The following is a 25,962-nucleotide window of genomic DNA, read 5'->3' on the forward strand; positions in this document are numbered from 1 at the left end:
GACTGGCTGCATCGCGCGCAGGCCTCGGGCTCCCTGCTGTGCTTGCCCGTGCTCTGCGGTGTCTACCCACTGCACTAAGTGATGATTAAAGCAAATTAGTGATAAGTCACCGACTCTAAGAAATTTGAATACTGCCCCTTTCTCGATCTCCCCAGAAGGTGTCAACAGGTTTTCACATACTGGCTGTCACTGGTAGTAATTATAAGGTACCATTAAACATAAGATGCTTCAAAGATGTTAATGGGGAAACAAAATTACATCTTAGAGTGAAATCTGAAACACGGTATTTCTGTATCAATCGCCTACCACATTTTTTGAGCACCCCGTTAATGCTCAGTGCCGTCCCAAGCTCATTGCCGAGTTAGAACTCACTATTTAAGGTTGCTCACATTTCTGATGCTTGCAAATTACATTAACACTCAGTATAGCAAAACCCAACATTTGTCCTGGTCGGGTAGCTCAGCTGGACAGAGCATCGTCCCGATACGCTAAGGTTGCAGGTTCCATCCCCAGTCAGGGCATCCAGTAATGAATGCATAAATAAGTGGAACAGGCCTGACCTGTGGTGGCCAGTGGATAGAGCATCAACCTGGGAACGCTGAGGTCACTGGTTCGAAACCCTGGAATTGCCTGGTCAAGGCACATATGGGAGTTGATGCTTTCTGCTCCTCCCTGTCTCTCTTTCTCTCTCTCTCTCTCTCTCTTCTCTAATAAAACTGAATAACATTAAAAAAAAAAAAAAGTGGAACAACAAATTGATGTGTCTTTTTCTCCCAGAATGTTGTTCTAACTCCTCACGACACTTGGAACTGCCATCCTGCCATCCTGCGGGAGCTGAGTCAACTCGCTGAGTGGCGGAATAAAAGATGGGGGAAAACCGAGCTTTGTGTTTTGTTTTGTTTGTGACAGAAACAGAAAGGGACAGAGGGAGGGGCAGACAGGAAGGAGATGAGAAGCATCAACTCTTCATTGCAGCGCCTTAGTTGTTCACTGATTGCTTTCTCATATGTGCCTTGACCAGGGGGCTACAGCAGAGCGAGTGAGCCTGCGCTCAGGCCAGCGACCTTAAGCTTTGAACCTAGGTACTCTGTGTCCCAGTCCTATGCTCTATCCACTGTGCCACCGCCTGGTCAGGTTCGAGTTTTTGATGACAGCGGGTGGCTAAATTTTCCAACCCTTACTTGCCCTACCAGACCTAGGGAAGACTTTCTATAATTACAAGAGAATAAGTCTTTTCCATTGGTTAAGCCCACTAATTTAAGTGTCTCAAGGTTAAAAGCTCTGAACGTTTCCAGAGGGACCGGCAGAGCTGGAGCGTCCCTGTGCCTCCTCTTCCAGCAGGCTGCCCGCTGGCCTATCCCAGGTGGCTGCAGCTTTTCTCTAGGACAGTGTTTTGATGCCCATGTCTTGAAGGAAGGGGTCCTGTGCTACTTCAATGGGCACTTAATTGGAGCGGTCTCGAGTTTTAGATGGGCCAAGAAAGAAACTGGCCCACCCACAGGCATCATGTAGGGCATCAACTGGGTGAGGGTGGGGTGGGGAAGCCAAGCTTTTCAGCGTCAGGCCACCAAACAGAAGATTAATACAAGCTTGTCCCATATGTTCCAGTTAGAAAGGAGAAGCCTGGCTGATGCCTGTTATGTCTAAGAAAAGTCGCATTTCATTGATACCCAAGAATATTTAAGAGACTTTAGTAGTCCCAAATTCTGACCTCGCAATACAAACAATGCCTTATTTTAAAGCTTCTTCAGACAGCTTGAGAAAGCAAAGGGGAGGGAGGGGCAGGGCGGCAAAGAGAGACATCAACCCACAGTGATCTGACACAGAAAATTCTTTTAGGTATTCTGTTCAAATAAAGAGCCTTGTTTTTCCTAAGCATGGATACAAGAGAGACCCACCCAACCTTCTACCAAAGCTTGCCAGTGTGAAAAATAGGTTTTTTTGAGAATTGGCTCCTGCTGATAACAGAATAATACCCACAGCGGTGGGTAAGGCCCCATTCTCCTCTCACCAAGCAGATTCCAAGAGGCACAAGAGCTCCTTTTGTCCATCCACTGTGTTCCCTTCTTCCAGCCTCATCGGTTGGTCTCCTGCTCACTGCCTAGCCTGAACTCTAGTGGAGAACCAAGGAACTGCAACGCTGTCCTGAGGCACTGCTCATCTGCATGTTTACAACTTTTCTTACTGACTTACAGGTGCTTTTTATCACAACACTCCTTACATAAGAGAAAATGTGTTGTTGAGTAACACTGACCACTTAGTCAATATTAGTTATTATTTTTATTATTTCATACTTGTTCTCTGAGCTCCCTATATACTCTATCACAGTACTCATCATTCTATATTATAATTAGCTATTAATTGGTGTCTCTGACAAAAGACCAGTGCTTTCAACTGCTGTCCCTCCCTCCCTTCCACCACCAATAACACATGTGTATATCCAATATACCTGAGAGCTACTTCTCCCATTTGTAATGGTGACCCACTCTAGCAAGTAACTTTTTTTAAATTTTATTTATTTATTTTTTTACAGAGACAGAGAGTGAGTCAGAGAGAGGGACAGACAGGAATGGAGAGAGATGAGAAGCATCAATCATTAGTTTTTCATTGCGTGTTGCGACACCTTAGTTGTTCATTGATTGCTTTCTCATATGTGCCTTGACCACGGGCCTTCAGCAGACTGAGTAACCCCTTGCTTGAGCCAGCGACCTTGGGTTCAAGCTGGTGGGCTTTTGCTCAAACCAGATGAGCCCGCGCTCAAGCTGGTGACCTCGGGGTCTCGAACCTGGGTCCTCTGCATCCCAGTCCAATGCTCTATCCACTGCGCCACCGCCTGGTCAGGCTGGCAAGTAATTCTTTTTTTTTTTTTTTTTACAGAGACAGAGAGTCAGAGAGAGGGATAGACAGGGACAGACAGACAGGAACGGAGAGATAAGAAGCATTTATCATTAGTTTTTCGTTGCGCACTGCGACACTTTAGTTGTTCATTGATTGCTTTCTCATATGTGCCTTGACCGTGGGCCTTCAGCAGACCGAGTAACCCCTCGCTTGAGCCAGCGACCTTGGGCTCAAGCTGGTGAGCTCTGGGTCTCGAACCTGGGTCTTCAGCATCCCAGTCCAACGCACTATCCACTGCGCCACCGCCTGGTCAGGCTGGCAAGTAATTCTTAAGGAGTAGTCACCCTGGTTGAGAATAATTCAACTCAACTAGTGGCTTTTACAGGGGATGTCTGCCTCCATGAAGACATTTGGCAATGTCTGAACATTTCTGGATAATGTTACTTGGTGAAAGTACTTCTGGAACCTAGTGGTTAAAAGCCAAGGATGTGGCCCTGGCCGGTTGGCTCAGTGGATAGAGTGTTGGGCAAACATATATGGACATCCCAGGTTTGATTCCCGGTCAGGGCACACAGGAGAAGTGACCATCTGCTTCTCTCCCCTTCCCTCTCCCCTTCCTCTCCCTCTTCCCCTCCTTCAGCCAATGGCTCAATTGGTTCAAGCATGGCTCCAGGTGCTGAGGATGGCTCAGCTGGTCCATGCATCAGCTTCAGGCATTAAAAATATCTTGGCTGATTCAAGCATCAGCCTCAGATGGGGGTTGCTGGGTGGATCCCAGTCAGGGCACATGTGGGAGTCTCTCATTATCTCTCCTCCTCTCACTAAAAAAACAAACAAACAAGGATGCAGCTAAATACCCTATAATGCACAGGGTAGACTCCCACAACAAAATCATCTGGCCCAAAACATTGATAGTGCCAAGGCAGAGGAATAAATACTAGGTTCAGAAATTATCACCAGCATCTTATGCAATTCCAGGCAAATTAGAAGCATTTTTCATAAATGTTTCAGGAATAAAAGGAGTTTGTAATTCTAGCACATGCTATAAAAATTTAAGCCACTGCAATTTATAATCAGTAGATATAAATACATGAAAACAAATCCCTTCAAGTCCTTAGCTATAAAAAAACAATCATAACATTTTTTTCTTAATGTTTTAACAATCAGCACTTCACTTTAAAAATCCTTTCCATTTATTACTTCTATTGAAATAATGCTGTCCACCATAGGGCACCAGCCTAGAGAGAAGACCAAAATGTTTAGTGTTCTTTTGCCGAAAACCTAGAAATACCACCCACACACCCTCACACAGGGCAGTCAGTGTGCTGGCACCTGCATGCATGCTCTGAGCTACAATCCATCAATCACTGAAACTCAAAAAAGTGCAGAAGTGGAAGGTGGCAGTTTCACTGAAAAATGAAAATTTCAAAGTCAAGGATCACTAATAAAGTTGACATGCTGTTTTGCTAACATAAAAGGGCACAGCAAGGGCAATACACATAAGCCTCGTTTCAAACACCCTCAAAATTACAGAAAGTCTTCTATGCTTTTAGAGAAAAAATAAGAAACCTGAAAGAACATGTAGAATACTAGAAATGTAATTGAAAAATGAATTGGCAGTCGAAGTCAGTTACCGTGAAGGGTTTTTTACAGGGTTCAAGTACAGAATACTCCTATAAGAGCAAAACAGTCTACAAACAGCAATTGACAAACTGGAATTGACTGACTTTAAAAGATGAAGTACTTAACACTTACTACTCTAATACGTTGTTTGGGGGCATGTCTTCCCCATGAGACTGTGGCCATATCTAATTTCGCCTTCCCATTGCTAGCAAAAACTCAATGCCTGCCGTGTAGGTGACTTAATATACTATTTATTGAATGAGTAGATAAACCATCTGCAGATTCTGCCCTCCTGTAAATGTCCCTTTTAGTAAGACATGTCCTTTTACATAGTCAATTACCCATTTTGCCTTCCTCTGTGCTTAATGGCCTAATAAATCAAATTCAGTAGCACAATGAATGCTGTGTCCAGATCAATGACTTCAGATAGTATCTCAATAACTTTTTTATTAAACCAACTAATCTCTACTACCAACACCAAAAAATGATCATTATTCCTACCTCCTGCCTAATTATGATTTATCACTCCTTACCTTCCTCGGGGGCGGAAGCTCCTTCAGGAAGCAGAAGCTGTAGTTTCCCAGTTTCAGAATCACTCTCCAAGCCTGTCATCTGCAGTCCTTCCAGACGACCTCCTTTCACACTGACCCTCCAAGAGGAAGAAAACAACTTCATATTTTTGTATAAAGAGCCACTGATAATTGTATCTATAGTTTCTTCTCCTGAAACTGAGCATCAAATTAAGTAGGATACATGGCACTAATGTTTAATACTAAATTTCAAGTTTATTTTTTAAAATCTCACTAGAGCAGTGTTTTTCAACCAGTGTGCCGTGGCACACTAGTGTGCCGTGAGACATGGTCAGGTGTGCCATGGGGAAATTAAACATGGGTCCCCAAACTACGGCCCACCGCCAGCCACCTCCATCTGAACATAAACATTCCCCTCACAATCCCTCCAGCTATCAGCGACAGGAAGAGTGGAGGCACAGGGAACACTCACTGACCAATCACTTTCTAGGATTCATCCCGACCACTAGCGATGAACCAATAGTAGGCCACCTCTCATCCACACCCAGGAAGGTCCCCGCTCAGGCTGCCGCGCACTTGTCATTAGGTGGCCGCGGCAAGTAGTTGAAGCTGCTACTCCTCCCCATGGTCCCGATTTCTAATCCTGGTCAGGACTGGAGGTAAATGTTGCCACCACTAGATGAAGCCTCAGCCTCAGCCTCAGCTGGTTATGTCTATCCTGATGGTGTATATAGATATTTGACCCTTTTCTTTTTAAAAGAGGACCCCGCAGAGGGTGATATACAATGCATCACAATGTTATCTATATTGTATATGGCCTCCTGAAGGGTCATCTTCTTAAAGAGCTCAAATTTCTGTATACACCATCAAAACAGACAGAACCAAGGCCCCTGCACCCAGCTGACCATGGGATTTGAACCCACAACCTCAGGGAGAACTCTAGTATTTATCAGAATCCTTACCTAGAAAGCAAACTTCTCAATCTGACAGTAGAGATGCTCTGAGGACTTATGATGTTACACAAGTACCCAACATTTTCTAAAATTGATTTTGTCCAGTCTCTATATAGAGAGTATATGCCAAATTGATTTGAACCCACAACCTTGATGAAAGCTCCAGTATCTATTAGCGGGACTGTATATATGAGGCGATACATGGGACTGTATATATGAGGGGTTACATGGGACTGTATATGAGAGGATGTTACATGGGACTGTATATGAGGGGATGTTATGTCGGACTGTATATGAGGGGATATTACGTGGGACTGTATTTATAAGGGGATGTTATGTGGGACTGTATTTATAAGGGGATGTTACATGGACTGTATATATGAGGGATGTTACATGGGACTGTATATATGAGGGGGTTATCCTTTTTTATTTAACTTTCTTTTTTAATAAATGTAATTTATTTAAAGGACCTCTGCCAGGCATATTTCACTCTTGTGACAGTTTGGGATCTCAGCAAGACGAGCAAGTGACAGTGATGGAGAAGTTTTTGAGAAGGGAAAATGCAAATGCCGAACAGGGCCCTGGACAAAATTCTGACCCAGATGAAGGCCCTAGTATGAGTGGTCGACAAAAGAAAAAAGACAAGACGGTGAGCTCGAGGCAATACAGAGAAAGCTATCTTTCATTTGGATTTACTTTCACTGGGGATGAGACAGCACCGACTCCGCTGTGCTTGGTGTGTGGTGAGAAGCTATCCAATAGCGCCATGGTGCCAAGCAAGCTTAAACGCCATCTCCAAACGAAAGACCCTTCCGTTCAAAACAAGCCGATGGACTATTTTGTACGCTTACATACAAACAATGAGAAACGGGCAACTTTTTTGAGAAAAACCACAAAGGTAAACAAGAGAGCCCTCAAAGCTAGCTACCTTGTTGCTGAACTTGTAGCTAAATCAGAAAAGTCCCACACTGTGGCAGAAACATTAATACTGCCAGCTTGTAAAGCCATTGTAAATGAGATGCTTGGCCCTACCGTGGCCAAAGAGATAGCTACAGTGCCTCTCTCAGATAACACAACTGCCAGACGTATTGATGACATGTCTGCGGACATTGAAACTGTTGTTTTGGAAAAGGTGCACATCAGTAAGAAATTTGCCTTGCAACTTGATGAGTCGATGGGTATTAGTGGACATTGTCAGCTCTTGGCCAACGTGCGTTTTGTGGATGGAGAAGCCATTAGAGAAAACTTCCTATTTTGCAAGGCACTGCCAGAAAAATCAACAGGAGCGGAAATATTTCGGGTTACGTCAGAATATCTTGATAAAAGCGGGTTTACATGGGAAAACTGCACAGGTGTCTGCACTGATGGAGCCGTAGCCATGGTCAGGCGCATCAAAGGCTTCATAAGTAGCGTCAAAGAAAGAAACCCAGATGTTATTGTTACACACTGTTTTTTGCACCGTGAGGCCTTCGTTGCAAAGACCTTACCAGCAGATCTAGCTCCTGTGTTGGATGATGTTGTGAGCATAGTGAACTTTGTGAAGACGCGACCTTTGAGATGTTGCTTATTTGCGTCTTTGTGTAAAGAAACGGGAGCGGAACATAAAATCTTATTGCTCCACACGGAGGTCCTATGGCTGTCGCGCGGCAAAGTGCTGGCCCGTGTGTATGAGTTGCGAGAGGAACTTAAAGTATTTCTGACAAACGAGAGGTCCGATTACTCAAAGCTGCTTGCAAGTGATGAGTGGTGTGCAAAGCTGGCATACTTGGCTGATATATTTCATTATCTGAATGAACTGAACACACAGATGCAAGGCCGAAATAAAAACCTGCTTACAAGCACTGATAAAATGAACGGATTCCATTTAAAGGTGCAGCTCTGGCAACAACATGTGCAGCGTGGCAGCCTTGAGATGTTCCCGCTCACCGAGAAACAGCATGATGGCAACACTGCTGCATGTGCGAGGTGATTGGCAGACATTTGAAAACTCTTGAGAAAACGTTGTCATTTTATTTCTCTTCAGCCTTCACAGAATGCCTTGACTGGGTTAGGGACCCATACAGCTCAGTATCCGTTGCTGGAAAGGACATGACTTTGAGCAAGAAGAACTCACTGAACTGAAACAAGATCGTGATTTAAAGCTAAAGTTTGCTGATCTTCCTTTGGACAGTTTTTGGTTATCTGTTGCCAAGGAGTTCCCCATTCTGGCCAACAAAGCTATTTTGACATTGCTCCCGTTTTCAACCACATATCTATGTGAGCTGAGCTTCTCAAGCTTGATTGCGATAAAAACTAAAAACAGAGAGAGACTGAGAACTGTTGAGGAAGAGCTTCGTGTGTGTCTTTCTACCATTCCTGCCAGGATATCCCTTTTGTGTTCATCGGAACAGGCCCAGGTTTCACACTAAGTGAGCATAAATACATTTAGAAACTATATTAACTATATGTATAATATGTACTGTGTTAGAGTGTCATTTTGTGTCATTTTGGTAGGTGGTGTGCCCCAGGATTTTGTAAATGTAAAAAATGTGCCACTGCTCAAAAAAGGTTGAAAATCACTGCACTAGAGGACTCACAGGAAGGTTACAGAAGGGCGGGCAATGTCAACATCCTGATTGTGATATTGTACTACCTTTGCAAAAGTAATCATTAGAAGAAACTGGGCAAGGAACACAGGACCTCCATATATTATTTCTTTAAACTGCATGTGAATCTACAAGTATCTCAACAAAAATTCTGATTAGAAAATAGAAGTCTTCACTTCTAAGAAGACCTTTATGATAGGCGAGAAAAAAGGTTACACAAAAGCAGTGTTCAAATAAAACTGCCGGGGTTCTTTCTTCTATTGAAAGTAGGTGTAAAAGACCGAGGAGACAGAATATAGCTCAGTATAGGTATCTTTGAAAAGTGTGGCTCAAATTGATGGAAGCTTACTACACACACAAATCACAAGGCAGAGTTCATACAAGGTTTCACACTTTACACACTATCCCACCTTCAGTGAAAATGAGCTCTAACATATATAAACAAAATTTCTGCTACTACTATCACATCCATTAAGAAAAAAAAGTAAGATTTCTAATACTTCTCAAGTTACAATTGAATACAACAAATGAACTTTCAGCTAAAAAATTAAAATAGTGGAAATTTATTTTGTTCATTATGAAGCTATTATTCTATTACATAAACAAAAGAACATGATTTACCCCAAGGTGACCATCTTCCTCCTTTTCTCAACAGTAGGTAAGCCATTGATAACGGCAACCACAACTGCGTCCGAATCCAAAGCTCGACACTGCCGGTCGTCGGCTTTCGGCAGAAGGTCACCGATGCTGCCAGGCGCCAAGGCTCGGGGAGAGCCATGCCTGCTTCCGGACTGAGAGCTTCCCGGGGAGCCTACGGAGAAGGACAGGGAAGTGCAGAGAACAGGAAACCAAAAGTTCGCTGAGTTTCCGCTTTAGAATATCTTGCTATATATTTATCTTTCTAAACTGCAGGCAAATGCAAAATTAATTTTAAAATATATCGGCCTTTTAAAAAATTTTTTATTTATTGATCTCAATGAGAGAGGAAGAAAGTGAGAGAGAAGGAAGGAGAGAGAGACAAGAGCATCAACCTGTTTCTGTATGTGCCCTGATTGCAGACGGAACCGGCAATCTCTGTGCTTTGGAACGATGCTCCAGGGGTCCCCAAACTTTTTACAGGGGGTCAGCTCACTGTCTCTTAGACCGTTGGAGGGCCGGACTATAAAAAAAACCATGAACAAATCCCTATGCACACTGCAACATATCTTATTTTAAAGTAAAAAAAAAAAACAGGAACAAATACAATATTTAAAATAAAGAACAAGTAAATTTAAATCAACAAACTGACCAGTATTTCAATGGGAACTATGGGCCTGCTTTTGGCTAATGAGATAGATGGTCAATGTGCTCCTCTCACTGACCACCAATGAAAGAGGTGCCCCTTCTGGAAGTGCAGCGGGGGCCGGATAAATGGCCTCAGGGGGCCGCATGCTGCCCACGGGCCGTAGTTTGGGGACCCTTGCTCTAACCAAGTGAGCTATCCAGCCAGGGCTATATCGCAGTCTTTTTGATGCCAACTATTAAAAAAAAAAGAGCCCGATATAAATATTTTGGAACCACACAGTCATCTAAAGAATCATGTCAATTAAGATTTTATCAGGCGTCCCCAAACTACGGCCCCCGAGGCCATTTATCCGGCCCCCGCCGCACTTCCGGAAGGGGCACCTCTTTCATTGCTGGTCAGTCAGAGGAGCACTGTATGTGGCGGCCCTCCAACGGTCTGAGGGACAGTGAACTGGCCCCCTGTGTAAAAAGTTTGGGGACCCCTGTTTTAAGTTGTTCATTAGACAGGAAAGGATCTTCCTTATACAGAAGCTAGATTTAAGGTAAAATTCTAGTATCATTTTATAGACTATTAAATAAGAATATGGCTTGAAATGAGAGAGCTGGTGATTCAGGTGGCCTCATTCCTCTACGAACTGCTTTGTTTACTCAGTTGTTTTCATTTAGTTGCAATAGAGTTTATGCTTAAAAATCTGTGCTGAAAGGCTGTAAGAATCATTCCAATCAAAATATTAGCTAGATGAATCAGTGGAGTAGGAAAATCTATTTTATATTTGCTGGCCACATGTAATTTGTGAAATATTTTAATAATCTTTCTTACTTGAGAAGAGGTTCTGGCAATATAACATACTTGTGAAACAAATAGATCTTATGTAAGGTTATTACTCAAAACATTTATTTCAGATTAGAGATGCCACGTATTTAAAATCAAGGCGTCCAGAATATGCAATCTAGTGGTCGCATTTTCTTACTGATGGGTTTATTCTGTTGTGAGATCAGGAACCTTTTGAATCAAGATTTTTTTGTTTTTGTGACAGAGACAGAGAGAGGGACAGATATGGACAGACAGGAAGGGAGAGAGATGAGAAGCATCAATGCTTTATTGCGGCACCTTAGTTGTTCATTAATTATTTTCTCATATGTGCCTTGACTGGGGGGCTCCAGCAGACCGAGTGACCCCTAGCTCAAGCCGCGACATTGGGCTCAAGCTGGTGATTAAAACAAGTTTTGGCATTTTTGGTGCCTTTCAAGGTCTAAAGCTACACTATAAGATCAATTCAAGGTCCTGGCCAGCTGGCTCAGCAGTAGAGCATCAGCTGGGCGTATAGAAGTTCTGGGTTCAATTCCCAGTCAGGGCACACAGGAGAAGCAACCGTCTGCTTCTTTACCCCTCCCCCTTCTCCCTCTCTCTCTTCTTCCACAGCCATAGCTCAATTGGCTCAAGCGAGTTGGCCTCAGGTGCTGAGGATGGTTCCATGGCCTCTGCCTCAGGTGCTAAAAAATGGCTCCTATTGTAATGAGGCAATGCCCCAGATGGGCAAAGCATCACCACCTAGTGGGAGTGCTGGGTGGATCCTGGTTGGGATGCATGCGGGAGTCTGTCTGCCTCCCCTCCTCTCACTAAAATAAAACAAAATAAATAAAATAAGATCAATTCAAATAACAGACACCAACCCATGGAAATTACATCCTAGACTCTACAAATTTACCTTCAGACAGAGGCTGGCAGTCTCCCTTTGAATAGGTTTCCCCAGGGTCCACTGCTCTCCGAAGTGACAGACTACCTGCTAGACTGGACCGAGCCGGCTTGGGTGAGTTACTCTTTCTATTTGTGGCTGCAAAGACATTTACAAACATTTCTGAATAGGAAAAAATAGCAAAATTACTGGTTTACTTGGGGTTTTATTCCAAAAATATTTCTACTTTGCTGCTTGTAAAGTAGTCTTAACTTACAAAAAAAAAAAAAAAGGAAACTAAATCAGTAAACTTAAAAAAAAAAAAAAAAGACAAACTCTGATCTTCTTATAATTAAACTAAGTATTAACAACAAAAATATAACCCGGCCCTGGCCGGTTGGCTCAGCAGACAGTGTTGGCTCAGAGTGGAAGTCCCGGGTTCGATTCCCGGCCAGGGCACACAGGAGAAGTGTCCATCTGCTTCTCCACCCTTCCCCCTCTCCTTTCTTTCTACCTCTCTTCCCCTCCCGCAGCCAAGGCTCCATTGGAGCAAAGGTGGCCTGGGTGCTGAGGCTGGCTCCATGGCCTCCACTTCAGGCACTAGAATGGCTCTGGTTGCAATGGAGCAATGCCCCAGATGGGCAGAGCATTGCCTCCTGGTGGGCAAGTGGGGTAGATCCCAGTCGAGCACATGCGGGATATATATATATATATTATATATATATATTATATATATATAATTTAAAAAAATATATATATGTATATATATACACAGTGTGTCCGTAAAGTCATGGTGCACTTTTTTTTTCCTTTTTTTAAATTTTTCTGAAGCTGGAAACGGGGAGAGACAGTCAGACAGACTCCCACATGCGCCCGACTGGGATCCACCCGGCACACCCACCAGGGGGCGACGCTCTGCCCCTCTGGGGCATCGCTCTGTTGTGACCAGAGCCACTCTAGCGCCTGGGGCAGAGGCCAAGGAGCCATCCCCAGCGCCCGGGCCATCCTTGCTCCAATGGAGCCTCGCTGCAGGAGGGGAAGAGAGAGACAGAGAGGAAGGAGAGGGGGAGGGGTGGAGAAGCAGATGGGCACTTCTCCTGTGTGCCCTGGCTGGGAATCGAACCCAGGACCCCTGCACGCCAGGCTGACGCTCTACCACTGAGCCAACCAGCCAGGGCCCATGGTGCACTTTTGACCAGTCACAGGAAAGCAACAAAAGACGATAGAAATGTGAAATCTGCACCAAATAAAAAGGAAAACTCTCCCAGTTTCATACCTATTCAGTGCAGTTCGATGTGGGCTCACGCACAGATTTTTTAGGGCTCCTTAGGTAGCTATCCCATATAGCCTCTACAGACTCCTCACTGACTGATGGCTACCAGAACGGGGTTTCTCCACCAAACTGCCGGTTTCCTTCAACTGCTTATCCCACTGAGTAATGTTATTCCTATGTGGTGGAGCTTCATTATAAACGCGCCGATATTCATGTTGCACTTTGGTCATGGATTCGAATTTAGCAAGCCACAGAACACACTGAACTTTCCTCTGTATCGTCCACATCTTGACTGGTATGGCCGTGGGCTGCTCTGCTGTATACAAGGTGTTACATCATCATCTGCACATGCGCTCATGCTGCCACATCATCCTACAGAAACTGGGAGGGTTTTCCTTTTATTTGGTGCAGATTTCACATTTCTATCATCTTTTGTTGCTTTCCTATGACCGGTCAAAAGTGCACCATGACTTTCCAGACACACTGTATAACCCCTGAATACTTGGAAATTATAAAATATTATTCGAGCCTGACCTGTGGTGGCGCAGTGGATAACGCATCGACCTGGAAATGCTGAGGTCGCTGGTTCAAAACCCTGGGCTTGCCTGGTCAAGGCACATATGGGAGTTGATGCTTCCAGCTCCTCCCCCTTCTCTCTCTCTCTCTCCCTCTCTCTCTCCTCTTTAAAAATGAATAAAGAAAAAAAGGAAAAAAAAAAGATTAAAAAAAAAAAAAAAAAAAGATGCTGCTTAGCAATTTAAAAAAAAAAAATATTATTCGACTGAAAAGAAAATCAACACTGAATTAGAAATGCACCATAATTATAATACTTCAACTAAATCAATAATCAGAAGAAAATGTACGGCCTTAAAATGAATTATAAAAAGCTGTTACTAAATGGCTTAACATACAGACTCAAGAAGCTAGAAAAAGCCTGACCAGGCGGTGGCGCAGAGGACAGTGCATCCGATTGCGATGTGGAAGACCCAGGTTAGAAACCCTGAGGTCGTTGGCTTGAGCACAGGCTCACCAACATGAGTGCGAGGTCACTGGCTTGAGTGTGGGATCATAGACATGAGACCCCATGGTCGCTGACTTGTAGGAAAATCCTCTGTTTGGAACACACTGATTGCAAGACTATATTGTTAACCTAGCAGTACTCCTAAATCTGATCTACAGATCCAACACAACCCCTATAAAACTTCTAGTTATCTTTTCTTTTGAATTGCTGAAGTGAACAGTGTAAAATCCATGTGAAAATGCAAAAGATCCAGAACGCCCTAAAAACATCTTGAATGGAGAACTAACATTTCCAATTTCAAAACTTGCTGTAAAATTACCATAATCAAAACTGTGTGGAACTGGTGTAAAGACAGAAATACAGATCAATGGAACAGAACTGAAGGTCCAGAGATAACCCTTACATTCATGGTCAATTAACTTTTTTTTTTTTTTTTACAGAGGCAGAGATAGACAGGGACAGACAGGCATGCAGAGATGAGAAGCATCAATCATCAGTTTTTCGTTGTGAAACCTTAGTTGTTCATTGATTGCTTTCTCATATGTGCCTTGACCGTGGGCCTTCAGCAGACCAAGTAACCCCTTGCTGGAGCCAGCGACCTTGGGTCCAAGCCAGTGAGCTTTTTGCTCAAACCAGATGAGCCCGTGCTCAAGCTGGTGACTTTGGGGTCTCGAACCTGGATCCTTCCGCATCCCAGTCTAACGCTCTATCTACTGTGCCACTGCCTGGTCAGGCATGATCAAATTAACTTTTGACAAGAAGGCTAACCAAGACAATTCAATGGGGGAAAGAAAAGACAGTAACAAGCATTAACCAGGATATGGAAAAACTGAAACCCTCAGGTACTGCTAATGGAACTGTAAAATGGTGCAGCTTCAGACTTACGTACCATTCACCTGCCTACGAGACATTTTACTGGGATATCTAGCAGACCTCTCAAATCCAGCATACTTAAAAAAGAATTCCTGACTTTCTGCCCTTACCTCCTCACACCTTCTTCTTCCATATTTGATTTGCATCTCAGTGACACCACCAGTCACTAAGTTTCCTAGGTCAAAAAAGTGAAAACACCATTCTTAAGTCATTTTCTTTCCCTAATACACTATCCAGCCTTTCTTACTATTCTGTGGGAAAGAAGTGAGCCCTCCTGGTCTAAAATATCCACTGCATTAATGGAGTAAGTTCTCTATGTATCTAAAACAGTGTCAGCTACAGGCCAGCCTCGGGAGAATTAAGAAAAGTAGAAACCTGAGTCAAGAAAGGTTGCTAGACTGAGTACATCCATCCACCCACTGTAATAAGTCCAGAACAAGCCACCATATTTCATATAAGCCATTGTTATAGTTGCTAACTGGTCTCACATTTCCCACTCTCAACCCTTTTCAAACCTCTCTCCATACTACAAAGCAAAGTGATCTTTGTAAAAGGTAAATCCAATCATAAATACCGCCCCCATTTATATTCTAGAGGAGTCTAGAGACTTCCTCCCAAAATCAGAATAGAACACAAAACTCTTTACTGAGGTCTTACAGAAAAGCCTTCCTGAGCTAGATCCTGCTTGCCTCTCTGACTTATCTGTCATTCTCCCCTCTGCTGTGTTCACCATCTTCAGCCACACCGCTCTTCTTTCAAGCCTTCAAACATGCAAAGTACACCCTTAGCATTTTCTGTTGTTTACCCTGAACGCTACTCCCCCGGATCTCTGCGTGGCTGCCATCTTGTCAACCTTCAGGTCTCAGTTCAAAAGTCACCTCCTCAGAGGTGTCCTCTGACTACCCAACCTCACCTGCTCTTTCCCACCACCCTTTGTTGCTTCCTTCACAGCACCTTTTACCAACTGTATTATCTTTCCTTGTCTACACACTTTTATGTCCAAGTCCCATCATATAAACACACGAATGCAAGATCCACAAGGTTCAAGATTCTGTGTTATTGCCCGGTAGAGAATCAAGATATGTTTCAAGCAATCAAGAAATGTTAGTTCTAGCCTGACCAGGTGGTGGCGCAGTGGATAGAGCGTCGGACTGGGATGTGGAAGACCCAGGTTCGAAACCTCGAGGTTGTGGGTTTGGGCAAAAGCTCACCAGCTTGAGCCCAAAGTCACTGGCTCAAGCAAGGGGTTACTCAGTCTGCTGAAGGTCCGCAGTCAAGGCACATATGAGAAAGCAATCAATGAACAACTAAGGTGTTGTAACACGCAATGAAAAACTAATGATTGATGCTTCTCATCTCTCCGTTCCTGTCTGTCTGTCCCTGTCTATCCTTCTCTCTGTCTCTGTAAAAAAAAAAAAGAAATGTTAGTTCTATTATATAATTATATAGTATAAAATTTAGTCCGTTTCAGTTGGAGAAAAGGCTGTATATATTTGTAGTCTTAATTCATTACCTGTATAAGACAGATTTTAAGTAGTATTATTCTGAAAATAACCTATCCTCTAGCTTCCCAAATGACACACGGAGAAATGACACTAAGAGATCTTTGGCACTTACAGTTTCGTATGTAACAACTGGCAACCGATGACTTCGCCAGGAGCTCCATTCCCAAGTCCTGTAGCCTGCCCGAGCTCTCAGTTCCGCACGCCACCAGCGCAGCTGGGTCAGCCGAGAACAGGCCTGTCTGCACGTCTCCAGCAGAGCTGCTGCTCTTTATTTCTGACAGTGTGTTCTTTACGTCGGTTGTCATACATCGAACTTCCTCCATTTGAGTTTTGAGTCTTTTCAGCATCTTTAAGTCAGAGGGAACTCGCCACATTGCCTGCTGCTTCCTTTGATCCTTGTCTTTCCGCGAATAGGAGGCTGCAGAACAAGCGAGAGCCGGTGACAACTCATGTTAATGTGCAGTAGTTTAACACTCATGACACCACTCTGCGCTGTGAAATGTGCACATCTGATGTGCTGATGTGTTCATAAGCTACAATGATTTAGGGTGGTATCAACAATAAAAGTATGTATTAAATGCCATTAATGAAAATAAAGATAGTCACAAATATCTTAACTTTATTCATACCTTCAAAGTTAGAATCTGGGTCACATTAGAATCACTAAAACCTGTATTATATACTTACCTCTAGAAGTTTAAAATGCTGCCGTACTACCTGTGCCTTTTTCCTTACACTTCTCTACTTTTCTCAGCTTTTCTATACGGAAGTGTTTTTTTGGGGGGGTTGGGGGGATTGAGAGAGATAGACAAACAGGAAGGGAGAGAGATGAGAATCATCAACTCGTAGCTGTGACACCTTAGTTGTTCACTGATTGCTTGCTCATATGTGCCTTGACTGGGGGACTATAGCCAAGCCAGTGATCCCTTGCTCAAGCCGGCAACTTCGGGGTTTCGAACCTGGGACCCCAGTGTCCCAGGTCGATGCTCTATCCACTGCACCACCACCAGTCAGGCACACTGAGGTTTGATTATGTTCATAATTTAAAACATAGCCAATACTTAGTCAAAAATGATCACCTAGTATATAAAAATGTATCTATTCTAACTAAAGTCATTAAGCTTATTTACTGAACTACTATACAATATAGACACAGCTATGAAGTGTCATGAAATATCATAAAATAGTTCCATGTCACCGACTCTGCAGCCACTACTTTTTCTTCCCAGAAAGTATTGAAAGTTGTTTTTTATTTTTAAATTTATTGACTTCAGAGAGAGAAAGAAAAATCAAAGAAGAGGGAGAGAAAAATGAAAAATAACCCGTTTCAGTACCATGTGATACATGGCAAGACAGGAAAGGTAAGGTGCTATGGGATTTTACCCCAAGGAACCTGACACTTTAAGGATATTTACTATGCTGACAATGAGAAGCCACTTTCCTGAATTTGCCAACTTCTATGGTCCATTAGAACTGAGAATCTCATCAGTAACCCTTCTTCCGTGTCATTCAGCTATGGCGCCCAGGAGTGACAGTTCTCCACAGCTGCTCCTTCTAGTCATCAGCGTCTGCCAGTGCTGCCACCCTGGTCACCTCAGCTTCTCCAGGGTCATCTTTACTACATTCCACCTGTTGCCAAGCCCTATAACTCTAGCTTCATAAAGTTCAAACACTACCACTGCCATACTCTAAGTAAAATCTTAGTTATACAGTGCCTAGACTGACATATCCCCTAGGTGTTAAGTAGAACTTTTATTACATCAGAAAAATTCTGAAGACCTTACCCCAGTTCCACATTTTTAATCATTCAATGATTGAGAAAATACACAGAAATGTATGAATTTTCCCTCTCATATTAGGAACCACTGAAATAAACTTCTACAATAGTACCCTGATTAAACTCCCATTTCTGGTAAAACTACCAGCTTTCTAAAATCGAGTTTGAGCCTGACCAGGTGGTGGTGCAGTGGATAGAGCGTTGGACTGGGATGCAGAGGACCAAGGTTCAAGACCCCAAGCTCGCCAGCTTGAGCGCGGGCTCATCTGGTTTGAGCAAAAGCTCACCAGCTTGAACCCAAGGTCGCTGGCTGGAGCAAGGGGTTACTCGGTCTGCTGAAGGCCCACGGTCGAGGCACTTATGAGAAAGCAACCAATGAACAACTAAGGTGTTGTAACACGCAATGAAAAACTAATGATGGATGCTTCTCATCTCCGTTCCTGTCTGTCTATCCCTATCTATCCCCTCTCTGACTCTGTCTCTGTAAAATCGAGTTTGAATTAAACCACTCCTAAACTGAACAACGACTCCCCACTTTGAATAAATTCCTCAGGTTCACATGTAAGTAAGGCCTTCCACAGAATGAGCCCAACTTGACTTTCCAGTTTCTAAGTTCTGCACTTACCACTGCATTTACCTTATAAGCTGATTCAGTTCTGCACTGGACACACCCTGATACTTCTTATACTTCTATAATGCTTTTACAGCTTAGAAGTTAAGCATCTGCAGTAAGTCTCATAACAGGCGTTCACTCAATATGAGTTGAAAGAACAAAAGAGTAAAAGGACAATAAAGGAATAACATAGCAACTTTATGCCAACAGATCTAATAACCTAGAGTAATGGACCAATGACTTGAAAGATAATCTGCCAAAACTCACACAAGAAAAACAGACAATCTCAATAGGCCTGTACCTATTAAATAAGATCAATACTTAGTAATTTTCCAAAACAGAAAACATCAGGCCCAGATGAGTTCACTGATGAATTCTATCAAATGGTTAGGGAAATTATACCAATTCTCTACAATCTCCAAGGAAAGAAGCAGAGAAAATACTTGCTAACTCAATCTATGAGGCCAGCATTACTCTAATAGGATACAATATCCAGTCATGATTCAAACAAACAAAACAAAACTGTTAGTAAACTATGCATAGAAGGGAATTTCCTCAACTAATATCTACAAAAAAACCTACTTAATGAGGAAAACCAGGCCCTGGCTGGTTGGTTCAGTGGATAGAACATTGGCCTGGCACACGGACAGCCCAGGTTTGATCCCAGTCAGGGCACAAGTGAGAAATGATGATCTGCTTCTCTCTCTCTTCCCGTCCACAGCTAGTGGCTTAGTGGGTTCGAACATTGGCCCCTGGTACTGAGGATGGCTCAGTTGGTCTGAGCGTGTCAACCTGGGGCACTAAACATAGCTCAACTGATTCGAGTACTGACCCCAGATGGGACTTGCCTGGTGGATCCTGGTTAGGGCACATGTGGGAATCTATCTCCTCTCCCCTCACTTAAAAAATAAAATAAAATAGGCCCTGGCCGGTTGGCTCAGCGGTAGAGCGTCGGCCTGGCGTGCAGGAGTCCCAGGTTCAATTCCCGGCCAGGGCACACAGGAGAAGCACCCATCTGCTTCTCCATCCCTCCCCCTCTCCTTCCTCTCTGTCTCTCTCTTCCCCTCCTGCAGCCCAGGCCCCATTGGAGCAAGGATGGCCCGGGCACTGGGGATGGCTCTGTGGCCTCTGCCTCAGGCGCTGGAGTGGCTCTGCATGCAACAGAGCGAAGCCCTGGAGGGGAAGAGCGTCGCCCCCTGGTGGACATGCCAGGTGGATCCTGGTCAGGCACATGCGGGAGTCTGTCTGACTGCCTCCCCGTTTCCAGCTTTGGGAAAATGAAGAAAAAAAAAAAAGTAAAAAAATAAATAAAATAAAATAAATTTAAAAATAAGAAAAAAAGTCAACTTTGACTACACGTCTAATACATGTATGTATACAATATGCTATAGGAACACAAATGTAACTTCTCTCCAACAAATAACCTACAGACTTCAAAGTTACTGACTGGTACAGGTTTTGGGGCTGCTGAACAGCAAAGTATGAGTAAACCATTCTTTTCTATATTCAATTTAGACACAGTTCCCCTTGGAAGTTATGGTTTTCATAAAGTGTGCAAAACTCCAACTCAACTCACAAACAGGGACTGTACTTCTTCATATGGATCCAATTGTCAAGTACATACAATTTAAAAGGCAAATCGTTATGAAAAAAACCCTGAGAGGCACTTTGACATTTTTGCAGAAAACACCTCTGAACAAAAATAAAAATTAACTTGATTAATATGGCATTTTGTGACTTACAATGAAAAATCATTTTGCTACAGAAACATACTGTATTTCAAAACTTGGATGAAATCCTCGGATTAAAATCCGAGTTTTTCTCGGGAGCCACAACAAAGAAACAGCATGCTCCTAGCTCACCTGTGGGCTGCAGCAGAGAAGCCGGCGGGGGCGGCTGCAAGCCCCACAGATTCTCCACACTGCTCCGGTCCTTCAGGTGCAGCAAAGGGATTAAGATGAAAGGGTCAATGTCTAATAAACTGCTGGCAGCAGCAGAGCCTAAGTGCGCTCTTCTTGGCATTCTGCTACTAGCGCCCACATAGCCATGGTCGCTACCTGCAAGAGAAACAGACACAGAAAATGCATGTTGTATATTTGTACAAATGTCTTCAAAGAAAAAGCAAACTGGTCAATGTCTGAATACTAGTCTATAGACCTATCACTGAGGAGTGTTGTCATGACGAGAGACACAAAGAAGAGACCAGAGTGCCAGAGAGGCATCCACAGCACAGTGACCAGGCCCCAGCCTCAGTATTGTCCAGAATCCAAAGCAACCCTCGACCTCATCCTGAGCCCTAAAAATAAAAAGGTGACAATGTATACAATATATACAATTAGCGGATGACAACGAGGAAGGGAGAATACATCTAGTGACTCAGTGGTCTTGGAGGAAAGACAAATCCCCTTGGTATAAAAGATTCCAAGGAGCCAGATACCAAAATAGGTATCTTCTCCAGGTCTTTGGACAGCAAACTATACAGAGTCATGACAGTTTGGGGGGCTCTTTTCTAGCTTGATGAAGATCTAGAGCACATCTTGAAGTTTATAGACTGAACTTGTTAATGACTAACGTACAGTACAGATACCCGTAAGCAAATGTCGTATTTCCATCACCTAAAGTAGATGAAGCTTGAAGTCAAGGAAACCACGTAAATGCCTAGCAAGTAGCTAAGTATGAAAGTGTTGGTTAAAATTGACCTTGAATGAAACTATTTAATTATATTCTAAAGAAACACAACATTTAAAATGCTATCTGAGGCAAACTCAGAGCAGATAATGTAAATGAATGTTTCAAAGAGATGCAATAGGAAACAACAGGAGAAAAATTCAATTATTCAGAAGCTTCCAGCCAATTTATGTTTTTCATCCACATACATATCCTCATAACTTCACCTTCTTCTTCTTCTAAAGATTATCACTTCATTACCAATTTTTCTTCCCAGCCTCTGTACCCACTGGAACTCCTATTAAAAAGAACAGAGCCTGACCAGGTGGTGGCACAGTGGATAGAGTGTTGGACTAGGATGCGGAGGACCCAGGTTCGAGACCCCAAGGTCACCAGCTTGAGCGCAGGCTCACCTGGCTTAAGCAAACAGCTCACCAGCTTGGACCCAAGGTCACTGGCTCAAGCAAGGGGTTACTTGGTCTGCTGAAGGCCCACGGTTAGGGCACATATGAGAAAGCAATCAACGAACAACTAAGATGCTGCAACGAAAAACTGATGATTGATGCTTCTCATCTCTCTGTGTTCCTGTTTGTCTGTCCCTATCTCTGACTTTCTCTGTCTCTGTAAAAAAAAAAAAAAAAAAAAAAAAAAAGAACAGAAAATTATCCCCCCTCCACCTTGAAACCATTTCAAATCAGACTGCATTATTAGTCAGCTGGAGAAGTTTTTAAAATTACAGATTCCTGACTCCACTTCAACTGTACGAAATGAGAACATTGGAGTGGGGTCCAGGACCTTTTTCTAAAAAGCTCCTCAGGTGATTTGAGTAGTAAGCTCAGTAGCCCACTCTACTGTATCTAAAGCCCTGATAGCTGGTTCTTCTTTAAAAATAAAAGTTGCCTGTTATCTGAACCCACAGTACAGAAAGGAGAATTAGTGACTTCTCTGCTTCTCACTGCTCTTGCAGGCTGATACTCTCACTAATGAACAGAAGCTCCTCCTTTGTGGTTTGTGCCCTTTGGCCACTACCACTCTCTCTCTTGTTCCCACCCTCTCTACTCACTAGGCAGGAGGCCCCAAACTATGGCCCATGCTGAGGCATGCGGCCCCCTGAGGCCATTTATCCGCCCCGCCACACTTCCGGAAGGGGCACCTCTTTCATTGGTGGTCAGTGAGAAAAGCATGGTTCCCATTGAAATACTGGTCAGTTTGTTGATTTAAATTTACTTGTTCTTTATTTTAAATATTATATTTGTTCTTGTTTTGTTTTTTTACTTTAAAATAAGATATGTGCAGTGTGCATAAGGATTTTTTCATAGTTTTTTTTATTGTCCGGCCCTCCAATAGTCTGAGGGACAGTGAACTGGCCCCCTGTGTAAAAAGTTTGGGGACCCCTGCACTACGGTATTCACCCACAGGCATCCGACTTTAGCTCCATTCCACTTCCTCTCTAAGAACAAATACTGCCAGCATTGGGGAGGGTTCTCTCTCTCCGTCCCTCTGTCTCAGACCTAAGTATACAGCCTAATGAATGTTCACAAGGTACTGGCACCCCAGAACTACCCCCCTCACCTCCTCAAATAGCTCACTAACCTTCCTCCCCAAAGGTGACCTCCATCCTGAGTTAAATACCATAGATTAGTTTTCTCTGTTTTTGGAAGTTATATGAAAGTAATGACAGAGTATGTATGTCCTCTTATATCCTGCTTCTTTGCTCAACTTTATGAGATTCATCTGTACTGCTATGTAGCATCCCAGTACATGAACATACCAATTTCCTTATTCTACTGGGAAAGAATTTGGGTAGCTTTTAGCTACAAAGAATAAAGCTACTGAAAATTATAAGTAGTTAACTGCTCTTAAAGCTCACATGGGGAAAATATAAAACACCTTGTAACAAAGCAAATGGATCAGAGATGGGTTCCTCCCTTCCTGAGCCAGGCCCATTAATCCTGCTAAAATGTCACACTGATCTACTTAAGTTCTTGATTGTATTACAGCGCCTGCTTGCGTTACAGCATGACATTCTAGGTCCTACACAGTCTAGTCCCAAACTACCTTCCAAGTCTTCTCTACTTTTCTACATCCTTTGTTACAAATTACATTTGCTTTATGTTTTTATTTTGTTTTGAGAAAGAGAGACAAGAAGGGAGGGAGGGAGAAACAGCGGGACGGAAAGAGAAGCATCATCTTGTAGTTGCTTCACTTCAGTTGTGCACTGATTGCTTCTCGTATGTGTTTTATTTTTATGGGAGACAGAGAGAGAGGGACAGAGACAGATAGGGACAGACAGGCAGGAAGGGAGAGAGATGAGAAGCATCAATTCTTCATTGCAGCACCTTGGTTGTTCATTGATTGCTTTCTCATATGTGCCTTGGAGAGGGCTCAAGCAGACCAAGTGACCCCTTGTCTCAAGCCGGCAACCTTGGGCTCAAGCCAGCGACCTCTGGGCTCAAGCCAGCGAGCATGGGTGTTGGGCAGATGAAATATATTATGCCCACTTTGTTAAAGATGGCGCTGCCCAGGCGGAAGCCCATCGCCCAGGTGATATTAGTTGCCCTTCTTGCTTGGGATGGGTGTGATTATATTAATATGTGTTGGGGGTGGGCTGTGGGCAGGCAGGATCAACTCCCTTGTAGCCTGGGGCTTGGTTTTAGAACTAAGTCTTTCCCGCGCTTTTTTTTTTTTTCATTTTATTTATTCATTTTTAGAGGGGGGGGGAGAAAGGGAGAGAGAGAGAGAAGGGGGGAGGAGCTGGAAGCATCAACTCCCATATGTGCCTTGACCAGGCAAGCCTAGGGTTTTGAACCGGCGACCTCAGCATTTCCAGGTCGACGCTTTATCCACTGAGCTACCACAGGTCAGGCTCCCACGCTTTTTGATGTGGGATGGTGCACTCTCATGAGGAATCCCATTATGCCTCAGATAAGTGACCTTGTATCAGAGACTTCCTTGTTTGTATATTGAATTAAAGGTTTTGGTTTCTACACTATAAAGTGGGGCAGACCGAGAGCTTGCTCTCTCTTGGTTCCTGCGATTAGCATTAGAGAGAGCAGAGAAAGGCCACGTGGAGGAGGCCAGGAGAAGCAGCCAAGATGGTCACAGAGTGCTAAGTGAGAAGACAGTTTGTGCAGGGAGAAGAAAGGAGATGGGGAACAGAGGTGACTAAGTCTGGTGAGCTAGAAACCTTTGATTCTAGGAAACTCGGATAAGTCAGTAGCTTTGTGAGCACTAAATGAGTGGGTTTTGGAGCCCAGTGTGTGTTTTTACTTGCCCACCAGGTACAAGCTAGGATTGAAGATGATGGCCCACCAGTTCTTGGCTCCACTGTTTCATTACCATCTGTCTGAATCTAATGCGAACCTGCATGGGCCAGGCAGCTGTGATGGTAGCCACAGCAACTGGCTTTACAATAGGGTTTTGAACCTAAGTCCTCTGTGTCACAGTCCAACACTCTATCCACTGTGCCACCGCCTGGTCAGGCTGATCACATTTGTTTTTAAAGACCTTTACTGGTTCTACTGAAAAACTCCAAACTCCTTAGTCTGGTAAATAAGATTTTCCATTGCATGATCTTGTTCCTGCCTACCAATCTCACACTAACTTGCTCCCATATAAACGAGTCTGAATTATCTAAAGTTAAAAAAAAATAATAGCTCTGGCCTGTTGGCTCAGTGGTAGAACGTCAGCCTGGCGTGCAGGAGTCCTGGGTTCGATTCCCGGCCAGGGCACACAGGAGAAGCGCCCATCTGCTTCTCCACCCCTCCCCCTCTCCTTCCTCTCTGTCTCTCTCTTCCCCTCCCGCAGCCAAGGTTCCATTGGAGCAAAGTTGGCCTGGGCGCTGAGGATGGCTCTGTGGCCTCTGCCTCAGGCGCTAGAGTGGCTCTGGTCACAACACAGCGACGCCCCAGATGGGCAGAGCATCACCCCCTGGTGGGCATGCCGGGTGGATCCCGGTCGGGCACATGCGGGAGTCTGTCTGACTGCCTCCCCGTTTCTGGCTTAAAAAAAAAAAAAAAAAAAAGGAAATAAATAAATGATAATGCTGCATCTGCTGCCTGGAATGCATTTGTTATCCCACACACTGATCTCTCTGCTCCCCTAATGAACTGTCAGCTCATCTTTCCTTTTCTTTTTTCCTTGTATTTTTCTGAAGTAAGAAACAGGGAGGCAGAGAGACAGACTCCTGCATGCGTCCAACCGGCATCCACCTGGCACGCCCACCAGTGGGCGATGCTCTTCCCATTTGGGGCATTGCTACATTGCAACTGCAGCCACTCTAGCGCCTGAGGGGGAGGCCATGGAGCCTTGGCTGTGGGAGGGGAAGAGAGAAAGAGAAGAAGGAGAGGAGGAAGGGTGAAGAAGCAGATGGGTGCTTCTCCTGTGTACCCTGGCCGGGAATCAAACCTGGGACTTCCACACACAGGGACAATATTCTACCACTGAGCCAACCAGCCAGGGCAGATTTTTTTCTTAAGTGAGAAGCAGGGAGGCAGAGAGACAAACTATCACATGCACCCCAACAGGGATCCACCCAGCAAGCCCCTTTAAGGGGCAATGCTCTACCCATCTGGGCCACTGCTCCACTACTCAGTAACCAAGCTTTTTTAGTAGTCACTGAGGTGAGGCCATGGAGCCATCCTCAATGCCCGGGGCCAACTTGCTCCAACTGAGCCACGACTGTGGGAGAGGAACAGAGAAAGAGTGAGAGGAGGAAGGGTGGAGAAGCAAATGGTCGCTTCTC

The 25,962-nt window shown here is 44.0% G+C and overlaps 1 protein-coding gene across 2 annotated transcripts in view; it reads right to left on the reverse strand.

Moving 5' to 3' along the window:
* Positions 1-25,962, reverse strand: part of TRIM37 (tripartite motif containing 37) — a 99,433-nt gene that overhangs the window by 20,152 nt on the left and 53,319 nt on the right. For both annotated transcript variants that reach the window (XM_066264069.1, XM_066264070.1), the window contains exons 18-22: positions 20,414-20,608; positions 16,274-16,579; positions 11,523-11,648; positions 9,151-9,340; positions 4,995-5,110 (exon numbers count right to left, since the gene is read on the reverse strand). In XM_066264069.1, the coding sequence (XP_066120166.1) occupies positions 4,995-5,110; positions 9,151-9,340; positions 11,523-11,648; positions 16,274-16,579; positions 20,414-20,608 (933 nt within the window). The remainder of the gene's footprint in view (positions 1-4,994; positions 5,111-9,150; positions 9,341-11,522; positions 11,649-16,273; positions 16,580-20,413; positions 20,609-25,962) is intronic.

This window comes from Saccopteryx bilineata, chromosome 2 (genome assembly GCF_036850765.1).
Source record: "Saccopteryx bilineata isolate mSacBil1 chromosome 2, mSacBil1_pri_phased_curated, whole genome shotgun sequence".
In the NCBI taxonomy this organism is placed as follows: Eukaryota; Metazoa; Chordata; class Mammalia; order Chiroptera; family Emballonuridae; genus Saccopteryx; species Saccopteryx bilineata.